Raw genomic sequence first — 15,451 nt, 5'->3', positions numbered from 1 at the left:
CTTCTTTTTTAATTGGCCTGTCTAGGTAAAAATTTGTCAATTCTGTTGCTTTATAAAAAAAAGCAACTATTGGTTTCATTGATTCTCTATTGTTTTTCTATTTTCTATTTTATTTATCTCACTGTAATCTTTATTACTTCCTTCTGCTTGTTTAGCTGGCTCTTCATTTTCTAGTTTCTTATAGAGTTAAATTATTGACTTGAGACCTTCTCTTTTTTATTAATGTATTTACAGCTACAAATTTTCCACTGAGAACTATTTTCACTGTATCTCATACATTGTAGTATGTTGTGTTTTCATTTTCACTCATCCCAGAGTATTTTTTTAATTTCTCATGTGATTTCTTCTTTGACTCCTTGGTTAAGAGTCCACTGTTTAATTTCCACATGTTCCAACATTGTGAAATTTCCGTATTTTCTTCTATTATTGATTTCTATTTTCATTCTACTGTGGTCAGAGTAGTTTGCATGATTTTAATTTTTTTTAATTACTGAGAATTGTTTATGTCTTAATACATGGTATATTTTGGAGAATGTTCCACATACACATGAGAAGACTGTATTTTACTGCTTTGGGTAGTGTTAAGTAGATGTCTGTTAGGTTTAGTTGGTTTATAGTGTTGTTCAAGACTATTTCCTTGTATATCTTTTGTCTATCCATTACTGAAAATGGGATGAAGCTGCCAAATATTATTGTTGAACTGTCTATTTTTCCCTTCAATTCTGTCAACTTTTGCTTCATACATTTTGGGGCTTTCTTATTAGATGCATATAGGTTTATAATTATTATATCTTCTCAATAAATTGAAACTCTTTATCATTATATAATGTCATTCTTTGTCTAACAAAATTTTTGTTCTAAAGTCTGTTTTGTCTGATATTAGTTTAGTCACACCATCTCTTTTTGGTTACCATTTGCATGAAATATATCTTTTCATATGTTTACTTTTTATCTGTGTCTTTGTATCTAAAGTCTCTTGAAGACAGCATAGAGTTGGACTTTTTGGGGAAGGGGGTGTCCATTCTACCAATCAATGCATTTAATTGGAAAGTTTTAACCTATTTACATTTAAATAATTATTGATAATGAAGAGTTTTTCTGCCATTTTTCTACATGTCCTTCCTTTTTGTCTTCAGTTCCTAAGTTACTGCCTTGTGTTAGACACATATTTTCTAGTATACCATCTTTTCTTACTTCCTTCACCACATATTTTTTAAATTATTTCTTAGGGGTTAATAATAATTATACTTAACATCTTAATTTATAACAATTTAGTTTGAATTAATACCAACTTAGTTTCAATAGTATACAAAACTTTGCTCCTATATAGCTCTTCAGCCCTTATGTTATGACCACAAATTACACTTTATGAATTTTATGTCCACTAACATAGATTTATAATTATTGTTTTACATAATTGTCTTTTAAATGATATAGAACAAAGGAAGAATTGCAAGTGAAAAATATATTAATACTTACTTTTTTATATTTACCCATATAGTTACCTAAACTGGTGTTTATTGTTTTGTGTGGAGTTCAGACTGTCTAGTATCTTTTTCTTTCAGGTGGGAGGACTCCTTTTAGCATTTCTAATATAGGACAAATCTACTAGCAATGAACTTTCTCAGTCCTTGTTTATGTGGAAATATCTTAATTTCTCCTTCACTTTTGAAGGATAGGTTTGCTGGATACAGAAGCCTTAGTTTAGAGTTCTCTTTCTTTCAAAACTCTATGTCATCCAACTGCCTTCTATGGTTTCCAATGAGAAATCAGCTGCTAATCTCATTAAGGATCCATTATGTATGATGAGTTATTTATCTCTTGCTGCTGTCAGGAATCTCCCCTTATCTTTGGTTTTTGAAAGCTTTATTTATGTCTCTCACTGGGGATGTCTTTGAGTATGTCATATTTAGGGTTCAATGAGCTTCTTGGATGTGTATATCCATGTCTTTCATCATCAAATTTGCAATTTTTCAGCCCTCATTTCTTCAAATATTCTTTCTTCCCCCTTGTCTCCTTTGTTACTGTGGTTCCATTATGCATAGGTTGGGATGCTTAACAGTGTCCCACAGGGCTGTTAGGCTCTGTTTGTTTTTTTTTTTTTCATTTTTTTTTCTGATACTCTGACTGACAAACCTCAATTTGACCTAAATAAAGTTTATTATTTCTTTCTTCTGCCTGCTCAGATCCACTGCTGAACTCCTATAGGTAATTTCTTATTTCAGTTATACTTTTCAATTCTATAATTTACACTTAACCCGTTTTTCTAATTTTTGTCTTTACAAAAATACTCAAATGGTGAGACATCATTTCATGTTTCCTATATTTTTATGTATATGGCTTCCTTTACCTCTTTGAGCATATTTAAAATAGCTGATTTAAAGTTTTTCTCTAGGAAATCCAAAGTCTGGACTCCCTCAAGGATAGTTCCTATATTTCTTTTCTGTGTATGGAGGACAAGTTGTTTCTTTGTATGTCTTGTAATTTTTTCCCTGAAAACTGGAAATTTGGAGTATTATAATCAAGCAGCTCTAGAAATCAGATTTTCCCCATCCCCAAGTCTTGTTGCTGCTGCTTCTTAGAGTTGTTTAATGACTTTTCTGAACTAATTTTGTAAAGTTTGCATTCTCTGTCATGGAAGACCAGTAAAGTCTCTGCTGCTTTGGCTTAGTGGCCAGCAAATGATTTGAGAGAAAATATCTTAAACACCTGGAAACAAAAACAAAACAAAAAACCAAGTCTTTGCAGACAGGCTCTTTGTGTGCATTGGCGCATACCTTCAGTGTTTAGTCAGGCTGTTTACAACCCAGTCTTAGCCTTTACTTAGTGTAAAACCTTAAAGTTAGACATGGGAGCTTAGGGCCTTCTTCAGTCTTTTCAGACTGTGTGCCCAACCTTGGTCATGCATGGGGCCTTTGAGATTCCCAAAAATATGTGGGAGCTTTTCAAGACCTTTATTTCCCAAAGTATCTCACTTACCAGCCTGTCATTTCAAGTTTTCTGGTCTATTATTTGACACAGCTGTTTCTTGTCCCCTATAATGCAATTCAACAATGCATTTGCCTTGAGAGGGATTAAAGATGGTGGCATGAGTGGTGAGACAGAGGCTTCCTCTTAAAACCACATATAATACGAAAATATAATTAATACAACTAACTAATCCTGAAAGAGTAACAGGAAAGAGGACTGTGCCAGACTGCATACACCTGGAGAAAAGAGCAGACCTCACAGAACTGGGTAACATACCAAAGCTGTGGCCTGGTGGGACCCAAGCACTTTCCCCACCCCAGCTCATTGGCGGGAGAAAGAGAAACAGAGCGGGGAGGAAGTGGAGGACTGCGACTGCGGAATACCTAACTTCAGAGATCTGCTCTGTGAGCACGAACCTACATTTCATAGTGCTTGCATGATACGCTCATGATTAGGGGGTTGGAAGCTAAGACAGGCAGAATTCCTGTAGAGACTGAGATTCCAGCTGCTTCTGGAAAGCAGGGATCCACATCTGACTGCTCTGGAACAAACAAAAGGCACGCAGTCTGAGAGACGTTCTAACAAGGAAGCCCTTAGCAAGAGGGCTGCTAAAGGGGCAAGGACTGCACAGAGCTTACTGCTCAGGAGAAAGGACATGTAGACAAAATTGTCCGGGTGCACTCTGACCAGCAGGTTGGTAGCTTTCATGATCTTCAGGTGATCCACCTCCCTCCCTGGCTACGCAGCTCCAAGGACACCCTCCCTGACACGCAGCCTACTGAACTTTTCTCCCGGCCTGCCCCACCTGGCTCACAAACCAGCAAACCCTACCCTGGCATTAGGCCAGTCAGAGGGAAGATCAGTCTACAGCAACTACAAACGCAAAGTATAGAGGCTTATACCTGTGTGCTTGGCCCACTGGATAGGGCAGTGGAGACAGGCATAGCAGCCCGTAAGTAGGAAACAGCTCTTTCCTCCCCCCAGGCACCAATACCACTCCTGTGCAACACCCGACATTGCTTCAGGGGCTGAGCAGCTCCAGAGAGTAGAGCTTCTGGGCACTAGAGGGCACCATATACAAACATGAAATGCCAAAGGAACCTGGTTCAGAATAAAATTATCAATACAACTCCTGAGAAAGATGTAAATGACATCGGCCTCATGAATCTTCCGGAAAGGGAGTTCAAAATAAAAATAATTAACATGCTAATGGAGGTACAGAAAGGTATTCAAGAACTCAGGAATGAATTCCGGTTGGAGATCCAATCGTTGAAGAGCACAATGGAGGGTATTTAAAGCAGATAAGACATGGTGGAGGAGACGATAAATGAAATAGAAACGAGAGAAGAGGAAAACAAAGAAGCTGAGGCACAGAGAGTAAAAAGGATTTCTAAGAATGAAAGAATACTGAGAGAACTGTGTGACCAATCCAAATGGAACAATATTCACTTTATAGGGGTACCAGAAGAAGAAAAGAGAGAAAAAGGGACAGAAAGTGTCTTTCAGGAGGTAATTGCAAAAAACTTCCCAATCTGGGGAATGAGATAGTCTCTCAGGCCATGGAGGTACACAGATCTCCCAACACAAGAGACCTAAGGAAGAAAACACCAAGACACATAATAATTAAAATGGCAAGGATCAAGGATAAGGACAGACTATTCAAAGCAGACAGAAAGAGAAATAAGATCACATACAAAGGAAAGCCCATCACGCTGTCATCAGACTTCTCAACAGAAACCTTACAGGCCAGAAGGGAGTGGCATGATGTATTTAATTCAATGAAGCAGAAGGACCTGGAAACAAGATTACTTTATCCAGCAAGATTATCATTTAAATTTGAAGGAAGGATTAAACAATTTCCAGATAAGCAAAAGCTGAGATAATTTACCTCGGACAAACCATCTCTACAGTGCATTTTGGAGGGACTGCTATAGATGGAAGTGTTCCTAAGGTTTAATAGCTGTCACCAGAGGAAATAAAACCACAGTAAAGAAAGCAGAACAGCTAATAACTAAGCAAATGAAAAATTAAATGAACTATCCCTAAAGTCAATCCAGGGATAGACAAAGAGTACAGAATGTGATCCCTAATATATAAAGAATGGAGGAGGAGGAAAAAGGAGGAGGAAAAAAAAAGAACCTTCAGATTGTGCCTGCAATAGCACATTAAGTGAGTTAAGTTAGACTCTTAGATAGTAAGGAAGTTAACCTTGAACCTTTCATAACCACGAATTTAAAGCCTGCAAGGGCAGTAAGTACATACCTATTGGTAATCACCCTAAATGTAAATGGTCTAAATGCACCAATCAAAAGACACAGAGTCACTGAAAGGATAAAAAAACAAGACCCATTTATATGCTTTCTACAAGAGACTCACTTTAAATCCAAAGACATACACAGACTAAAAGTGAAGGGATGGAAAAAGATACTACATGAAACTAATAGGGAGAAAAAGGCAGGAGTTGCAGTACTTCTTTCAGACAAAATAGACTTCAAAACAAAGAAAGTCACAATAGATAAAGAAGGACATTACATAATGATAAAAGGGTTAATCCAACAAGAAGATATAACCATTATAAATATTTATGTGCCCAACACAGGAGCACCTACATATGCGAAACAAATGCTAATAGAATTAAAAGGGGAAATACAATGCAATGCACTCATTCTAGGCGACTTCAACATTCCACTCACTCTGAAGGACAGATCAACCAGGCAGAAGATAAGTAAGGATATGGAGGCACTGAACAACACATTAGAACAGATGGACCAAACAGATATCTACAGAATTCTATACCCAAAAGCAGAAGAATACACATTCTTCTCAAGTACACATGGAACATTTTCAAGAATAGATCATATATTAGGCCACAAAAAGAGCCTCAGTAAATTTAAAAAGATTGAAATTGTACCAACCAGTTTCCCAGAATGCAAAGGTATGAAACTAGAAATAAATTACGCAAAGAAAATGAAAAATCCCACAAACACATGGAGGGTCCACAATATGCTCCTAAATAACCAATGGATCAATGACCAAATAAAAACAGAGATAAGGCAATATATGGAGACAAATGACAACAATAATTCAACACTGCAAAATCTGTGGGATGCAGCAAAGACCATGCTAAGACGAAAGTATATTGCAATAGAGGCCCATCTCAGGAAAGAAGAACAATCCCATATGTGCAGTCTAAACTCACAATTAACAAAACTAGAAAAAGACAAAAAAATGAGGCCCAAAGTCAGTAGAAGGAGGAACATAATAAAAATTAGAGCAGAAATAAATAAAATCGAGAAGAATAAAACAATAGAAAGAATCAGTGAAAGCAAGAACTGGTTCTCTGAGAAAATTAAAAAATGGATAAACCCCTAGCCAGACTTACCAAGAAAAAAAGAGAGTCTGCTCACACAAACGGAATCAGAAATGAGAAAGGAAAAATCACTACGGACACCACAGAAATACAAATAATTATTAGAGAATACTATGAAAAATTATATGCTAACAAACTGGATAACCTAGAAGAAATGGACAACTTTCTAGAAAAATATAACCTTCCAAGGCTGACCCAGAAAGAAAGAAAATCTGAACAGACCAATTACCAGCAACAAAATTGAACTGGTAATCAAAAACCTACCTAAGAACAAAACTCCTGTACTAGTTGGCTTCACTGTTTAATTTTATCAAACATTTAGTGAAGACCTAATACCCATCCTCCTTAAAGTTTTCCAAAAAGTAGAAGAAGAGGGAATACTTCCAAACTCATTCAATGAGGCCAGTATCACTCGAATACCAAAATCAGGAAAAGACACCACAAAAAAAGAAAATTACAGACCAATATCCCTGATGAACATAGATGCAAAAATACTCAACAAAATATTAGCAAACTGAATTCAACAATACATAAAAAAGATTATCCTTCATGATCAAGTAGTATTTATTCCAGGGATGCAAGGATGGTACAACATTCAAAAATCCATCAACATCATCCACCACATCAACAAAAAGGACAAAAACCATGTGATCATCTCAATAGATGCTGAAAAAGCATTTGAAAAAATTCAACATCCATTCATGATAAAAACTCTCAACAAAATGGGTATAGAGGGCAAGTACCTCAACATAATAAAGGCCACATATGACAAACCCACAGCCAACATCATACTTAACAGCGAGAAGCTGAAAGCTTTTCCTTTAAGATCGGGAACAAGACAAGGATGCCCACTCTCCCCAATTTCTATTCAACATAGTACTGGAGGTCCTAGCCACGGCAATCAGACAACACAAAGAAATAAAAGGCATCCAGATTGGCAAGGAAGAAGTTAAACTGTCCCTGTTTGCAGATGACATGATATTGTACATAAAAAACCCTAAAGAATACACTCCAAAACTACTAGATCTAATATCTGAATTCAGAAAAGTTACAGGATGCAAAATTAATACACAGAAATCTGTGGCATTTCTATACACTAACAATGAACTAGCAGAGAGAGAAATCAGGAAAACAATTCCATTCATAGTTGCATCAAAAAGAATAAATATGTAGGAATAAACATAACAAAGGAAATGAAAGACCCATACTCTAAAAACTACAAGACACTCATGAGAGAAATTAAAGATACCAATAAATGGAAACACATTCCATCCTCATGGATAGGAAGAATTAACATTGTCAAAATGGCCATCCTGCCTAAATCAATCTGCAGATTCAATGCAATTCCTATCAAAATATCAACAGCATTCTTCAATGAACTAGAGAAAATTGTTCTAAAATTCATATGGAACCACAAAAGACCCCAAATAGGCAAAGCAAACCTGAGAAGGAAGAATAAAGCTGGGGGGATTACGCTCCCCAACATCAAGCTCTACTACAAAGCCACAGTAATCGAGACAATTTGGTACTGGCTCAAGAACAGGCCCATAGACCAATGGAACAGACTAAAGAGCCCTGATATAAACCCAACCATATATGGTCAATTAATATACGATAAAGGAGCCATGGACATACAATGAGGAAATGACAGCCTCTTCAACAGCTGGTGTTGGAAAAACTGGACAGCTACATGCAAGAGAATGAAACTCGATTATTCTATATCCCCAAACATAAAAGTAAACTCAAAATGGATCAAAGACCTGAATGTAAGTCATGAAACCATAAAACTCTTAGAAGACAACATAGGCAAACATCTTCTGAATATAAGCATGAGCAACTTCTTCCTGAACGCATCTCCTTGAGTAAAGGAAACAAAGGCAAAAATGAACTCATGGGACTACATTAAACTAAAAAGTTTCTGTACAGCAAAGGTCACCATCAACAGAACAAAAAGGCATCCTACAGTATGGGAGAATATATTTGTAAATGACATATCCAACAAGGGGTTAACATCCAAAATATATAAAGACCTTACATGCCTCAATACCCAAAAAGCAAATAACCTGATTAACAAATGGGCAGAGGATATGAAGAGACAGTTCTCCAAAGAAGAAACTCAGATGGCCAACAGACACATGAAAAGATGCTCCACATCACTAATCATCAGGGAAATGCAAATTAAAACCACAATGAGATATCACCTCGCACCAATAAGGATGGCCAGCATTGAAAAGTCTAAGAACAACAAATGCTGGCAAGGATGCAGAAAAGGGGAACCCTTCTACACTGCTGGTGGAAATGTAAGCTACTTCAACCATTGTGGAAAGCAATATGGAGGTTCCTCAAAAAACCAAAAATAGAAATACCATTTGGCCCGGGAATCCCCTTCCTTGGAATTTACCCAAAGAATACAACTTCTCAGATTTAAAAAGACATATGCACCCTTATGTTTATTGCAGCACTTTTTACAATAGCCAAGACATGGAAGCAACCTAAGAGTCCATCAGTAGATGAATGGTTAAAGAAGAACTGGTACATATGCAAAATGGAATACTATTCAGCTATAAGAAAGAAACAAATCCTACCATTTGCATCAACATGGATGAAGCTGGAGGGCATTATGCTCAGTGAAATAAGCCAGGCAGAGAAAGACAAGTGCCAAATGATTTCCCTCATTTGTGGAGTATAACAATGAAGCAAAACTGAAGGAACAAAATAGCAGCAGACTCACAGACTCCAAGAAGGAACTAGTGGTTACCAAAGGGAAGGGGTGTGGGAGGGCTGGTGGGGAGGGAGGGAGAAGGGGATTGAGGGGTATTATGTTTAGTACCCATGGTGTGGGGGATCATGGGGAAAACAGTGGAGCACAGAGAAGGCAAATAGTGAATCTGTGGGATCTTACTACACTGATAGACAGTGACTGCATTGGGGTATGGGTGGGGACTTGATAATATGGGTAAATGGAGTAACCACATTGTTTTTTCATGTTAAACCTTCATAAGACTATATATCAATAATACCTTAACAAAAAAAATTTTTTTTATGCATTTGCCTTTAAATGTTTTCAACAAATGCCCCTCAGTAGAGCTGTGTCAGTGGAGGGGTTCTGAATTAACTGAAATAAAGGAAGGTCCTTTGAACTGGTCCTTCAGGGAGCCACCAGACAGGTGAAAAAAAACAACCACAATTCTTTGAGAATAAGGTTCATCCTGCTATAGTAGGAACCTATAAATAAAATGCAGACTTTTGTCTTCAAGGTTGCCACCAAAATAGGTAGTAGGGGATGGGGCCCATGTAAGTTAAAACATCAAAAAAAGCTCTCTTACACAAATTCAGTTGTTTTGTTTTAACTGATTTAGCATTCTCCAGAAAGCTATCAGCTTTTGATGGATTTTCAGAGTGTCAATAAAGTTGATTCACTGTTTTTGTAGTTCCTATACTACCATTTTTGTTCTACCTTGGGAAGGTCGTCTCAATAAGGATAATATATCTCTGATGAGATGGGGGGAGGATATTGAAGGATATAGGGAAAAATGCTAAATTCATGTTATTCAGGAAGCAGGCCTTGATTAATCCCAACTGGGACCATATTTTCACTCTTGGCATTTATTTAGTTTTAAATTGATACTTATTGATCAGCATTTAAATATTTACACTGACTTACAATTTTACATTTTGTCTTTATAAAATAAGAAGTTGATACAAACACCTATTAAGAAATGCTGTTAACATGAAAAAATAATAGTTAAAGCTACATTTGACTTATTTTGAGTCCTCTTTTTATGCCTCCAATGGCATTAGAAACTAATGTTCTCAAGACTGAATGAATGCTTTAAAAGAATGGTTTCAACAAAAAACAAAATTTATACAAGCAGCTTAAGTATTTTAGTGCTCTTTAACTATCAAGCATTATCACTAATTAGATCAGCATTCTCCATTTAAAGAAGTGTTTCTAACCTTGTATTTCCTGTTTTCCACCTCTTGAACACTTCTCTGAGTCTGCCATGTAAGAAATTTTCCCTACTAGAGGATAAGAGGTAAGATGGAGGAAAACAAGGGCCGAGACCAGCAGCCAGACTTATGAACGAGGCCTACTTGGCCTTCTGAGCCCACCAGATCTCCCAGCTGAATTCCGCCTTGTGACTGAGGCAGGTAAACAAGCAGAAGAACCATTCAGCCAACCCACTGAACCACAAGAAATAATAAATCATTGTTAAATGTCATCACATTTTGGGGTAGTTCGTTATGCAGCAACTAATGCAATTTCCATTGTACAAAATAATTTAAATATAAAAATACAGAAGTGAAGACTTGAAGAGATATGTGTACACCCATGTTCACAGGAGCATGATTCACAATACCCAAAGGATAGGAGCAACCTACATGTTCACTGACTGATGAAGGGATAAAAAATGTGATATATGCATAGAATGGAATATTATTTAGCCTTAAAAAGGGAGGAAATTTTGACACATGCTACAACATGGATGAACATTGAGGACACTACATTAAATGAAATAAGCCATACACAAAAAGACATGTACTATAGTGAATCCTCTTACATAAAGTATCTGGAATACTCAAGTCCATAGAGATAGGAAATGGAATGGTGGTTGCTAGGGGATGAGGAGAGGGAGGAGTATCAATTATTATTTAATGGGTACTGAGGTTTCAGTTTTGCAAAATGAAAAGAATTCTGGAAATGGATGGAAGTGATGGTGGAACAACAATGTGAATGTACATAATGCCACAGAACTGTATGCTTAAAAATAGTCAAGATGGTAAGTTTTAAATATATATTTTACCAAAATTAAACATATAAATGAAAAAAAAATTTTTAAGGGTTTCTAGCATAATTTCTATTCAAAAGCACAGATAAGTTTGTAATTTCAAATGCAAAATACAGATGTGAGTAAACACTGCAAATTTTGTCTCTAGTATACAAGAGAGAGGGGACTGCTAATGACTCCAAGTGTCTCAGGAACAGACTAAAGGAAACAAAATCATTTGTCTGGGTTTCCTTCAAAACAAACATTTTCCACATATTTCAAACTTACTCATTGTTTAATTCTAAAGCTTGATAGGCTGCTTTGATTCGAGCTGGAGGATTTCTTTCCCTCCATGCCTTCTGCATAACTGTAGGAAAAATATTTCAAAAAGTAGATGAGATGATAAACAAAAATAATCTTATGTAAAACGTATGAAGAATGAATTAGGAGAGTAAACAAAGATCTCAATAACATATTCTTAAACATGAAAAGCAAGAAATTGGGGTCCTAGTTCAAAGTAAACTTGTGAGAAATTTATATTAAATTTGGAAGCTTTGTATATAAAAATACATTTTCTCTCATTTAAATAAAACATAAATTAATCAAATTAATTACATTATTTTTATACATGAACTTTCATATATCTAAATGCATATTAAAGCTGAGTTTGCATGATATCAGATTATAATCAATATGAAATATTCTAGTACTTTAATCATTTTTTGAAAAAGTTCTATAGAACTGCTAAAAATATACAAAACACTTAAAAACAAAATCATTGTCTAACCAATGATTCAACCTAGGAAGAATGTTTGAATTTGCATTGTGTATAAAAAGTGGTGGGAAAAAGGAATTAATTTAGACTATAGTATAGTACATTTTAGGGATAATGTCAGTCTCTACCAAGATTCAGCAAAAGTCTGAATTAGGATCTCTTCAGAATAACAATATCAGTTTTGCTACCATTTACTATACCCAAATGAAAATTTCACACTAAGCAGTTCCTTAGGAATTAGAGTAAATTCATGAAACTATCTGATCTATTTTCAAGTCTGATAAGAGAAATAGAGAATCTATGTTGCTTATGGAATAAAATCTACAACTGTACAGAAGGAATAATGTGGAAAATGGGTTTTCCTTTGGAAACAAAATATTAAGTCTTGGCTTAGAAAAGGAGACAATATATTTCATTTACGTAACAAAAAAACTTTTCTCACATCAAACATGTCACCAGCTAGGTGACAGCAAATGCTCCTAAACTTGACATGTTTATGCAAGTCAGCACTCACCTGATAATAACCAGGTAAAGAATAGCATTTTGCCAGAACATTAAAATATAACATAAAAACAAAGAATAATATTAGACATGCCATTTTTTATGATGGGGCTCTCTTTTAAAAGCTAAATGATGTTCACAAGTCAACTTTTGCCACTGAATATTTATCAACATTTTAAATGGTTATTTGGTATTCTAGTATTTTAAGTATATATTGTAATTTATTTAATTCACTTTTGATGGACAATTCAATTACACCCAATTTTTTGCTAATACTAAAATACTGATAACCATCCTTCAACATCTATGTCTGCATACTGATCAAATATGTCCTTTCTAGAAGTGGAATGGTTTATTAAAATGTAGGCATCTTTTAAAAGATTTTGGACATACACTCCCAAACTCTTCTCAGTAAGACTGTGTTCATTTATGTTCTTCCAGGCAGTGTAGGAGACTGTTTCCCTACCTCCTCACCAACACTGAGTAGTACCAATTTTTGCTAATTAATAGTTAAACTATCTCATCTTCATTTGTATTTTTTATTTCTAGTAAGATCATCTAATCCACCTTTAGGCATTTTTTTCTTATTCTTTGAATTCCTCTATCCAGCCTTCAAGGTTATTTCTCACAACCAGTGCAATTCTAAGCCAAAAGAGAAAGGGTAAATAGAAGAAAAAGATATATTTTTTTCTAAAACAGGGTTTAGGAATAACTTAAAGCAAAATGCTGATTTAGTATTCAACTGTCCTCTTTAAGAGCTCTTGATATTGTAAAAAATAACAATTAGCAATTCAATTAAGGTTACTTGTTTTTCAAGTTACATAATACTCTAATACTAACAAGTGGAAAAGAAAATGCATTTGTCCCAAGTTTAGGGGTCACAAGTATTAAAGCCTACAAAGACCAGGCAGAAAACATAAATGAGTGAACTAAAAAGCACATGCACTGTCTAAAGGAGAGTCACAGCTCAGGTTTAAGTGATTACCACCAAATGGAATTGCACATTCAGTCTTGCCACTATTTTCCAGTTTTCTGAAAGTATAAATCTGGATTTTAATGTTGAATCTAACATTTAAAGTGAAAAAAAATACCATGAAAAAAAACTACCCAAAAGCATTGCTGGCTGGCTCTGAGGATTTTTCTTTGTTTTGTGCCTTAGATTAAAAAAATCAATAAAAGAATAGGCACATGAAAAGATGCTCCATATTGTTAATCATCAGGGAAATGCAAATCAAAACCACAATGAGATTATCACCATAGAATGGCCACTAACCAAAAGATAAGAAATAACAAGTGTTAGTGAGGATGTGAAGAAATAGGAACCCTCCTACACTGTTGGTGGGAATGCAAATTGGTGCATCCACTGTGGAAAACAGTATGGAGGTTCCTCAAAAAACTAAAAACAGAAATAACATTTGACCCAATAATTCCACTTCTAGGAATTTATGTCTCATTATTTACAATAGCCACGTTATGGAAGCAACCTAAGTGTCCATCAATAGATGAATGGATAAAGAAGATGTGGTACATATACACAATGGAATATTATTCAGTCATTAATTTAAAAAACCCTGCCATTTACAACAACATGGATGGACCTAGAGAGTATTATGCTCAGTGAAATAAGCCAGATAGAGAAAGACAAATACCACATAATTTCACTTATTTGTGGAATATAAAAACCAAACAACAAAATAGCAGTAGACTCATAGACACTGAGAAGTGACTGGGGTTACCACAAGAGAGGGGTTGGGGTGGATGGGTGGGAAGGGTGAGGGGGATAAAGGGGCACAAAAATTCTCAGTCATAATGTAAGTTGTTTTGGGGATGGTAGTATATATAGCATGGAGAATATAGCCAATGACTCTGTAACATCTCCCTATGTTGATGGATAGTAATTGCACTAGTGTGGATGAGGACTTAATAATATGGGTAACTGTTGAACCACTGTGTTGTATACTTGAAACCAGTATAAGATTGCATATCAATGATACTTCAATTAAAATGTCAAAAAAATCAACAGAAGAAAATCTACTAATTTAGTAATTATTGATGACAATCTTCAAAAGAGAACTGTCACATCACACACACATTTTTTAAAAATATAAAACTACACATATAAATCATTACCTTTATGTCAGTGTCTGAAAAGATCAGTATGGAATCAACAGTGCAGGTCTGGATTATCATTCACAGATAAAGCCTGTCCCCAAATCCTGGGATTATGCATACTCTAGAAGTACATAAAACTTTGAAAGTACCAAAATGGGACACATGGTTTTAAGAGACTAAACTTCTAAAGACTAGCTTTATATGACTCTTTCCTGTATCTCATTACCTGAAAAATGTTCCTCTGATTGGTCAAGCATCATGCTGGTTTTCCTTTCCTATCCAACATCTGCTCCCTGCTCCCCAAAAGATAAATTCTCTTCTCCTTTTTTACAGAAGAAAGGCTTACTTCTTATTCATCCTAAATCTTTCTAAGGTGCATTGCCCTAAAGTGTAAAAATCTCCAGGTGCCACAGGGACAAATCAAAGTTCAGGTTTGGGGGCAAACATCTGTATCAATTCACCTATAATAGCAATTCCTACCTTTTACTTATTTACTTTACTTATTGTAAAGTGAGGCTCAGCATTCAAAATAGAGTATTCTGGCTCTTGGCTCAGCATTCGAAATAGAGTATTCTGGCTCTTGGCTGCTCTGAATTCAAGTATACTGTAGAGTGGAGAAGGAGTGATAATTTTTATCAGTTCCATTTATCAGTACACCTCTCCCCTTACTATTAAATAGTGCATTTGCTCCAAGGGAAAGACCCTTCACAGTAAGGCAAAGGCAGCATTAGTTAGGGATAATAGAGGCAGTGGAATCTTATTATTGGCCAAGTGATAAGCTCTAGGTAAATCTCCAAGACTTAGCTATATTTCTATCCTAGAATCTGAATTCAGAAGAGATGTTTGTCATGACGCATGCATGGTAACATGTTTATTTAATTAAAAATGAAGTTAGATATCTCTGTCAGAAAGTATGTCTGATTTGGTTGATAGAATTCATAATGAGAACTCACC

At 35.6% G+C, this 15,451-nt stretch overlaps 1 protein-coding gene across 13 annotated transcripts in view; it reads right to left on the bottom strand.

Moving 5' to 3' along the window:
* The window catches only part of ST7L (suppression of tumorigenicity 7 like), a 177,920-nt gene that overhangs the window by 140,883 nt on the left and 21,586 nt on the right, over positions 1–15,451 (bottom strand). For 12 of the 13 annotated variants that reach the window (XR_008997084.1, XM_036921525.2, XM_057500532.1 and 9 more), the window contains exon 7: positions 11,398–11,476. The exons of the other annotated variant lie outside the window; for it this stretch is intronic. Coding sequence is in view for 11 of the 12 variants with exons in the window: in XM_036921525.2 (XP_036777420.2) it covers positions 11,398–11,476 (79 nt within the window). In the remaining variant the exon portion in view is untranslated. The remainder of the gene's footprint in view (positions 1–11,397; positions 11,477–15,451) is intronic. 13 annotated transcript variants of the gene reach the window in all.

The sequence above is a fragment of the Manis pentadactyla genome, chromosome 4 (genome assembly GCF_030020395.1).
Source record: "Manis pentadactyla isolate mManPen7 chromosome 4, mManPen7.hap1, whole genome shotgun sequence".
NCBI lineage: Eukaryota > Metazoa > Chordata > Mammalia > Pholidota > Manidae > Manis > Manis pentadactyla.
Note: the sequence above shows the minus strand (reverse complement) of the source record. Positions and strands in the feature narration are given on the sequence as shown.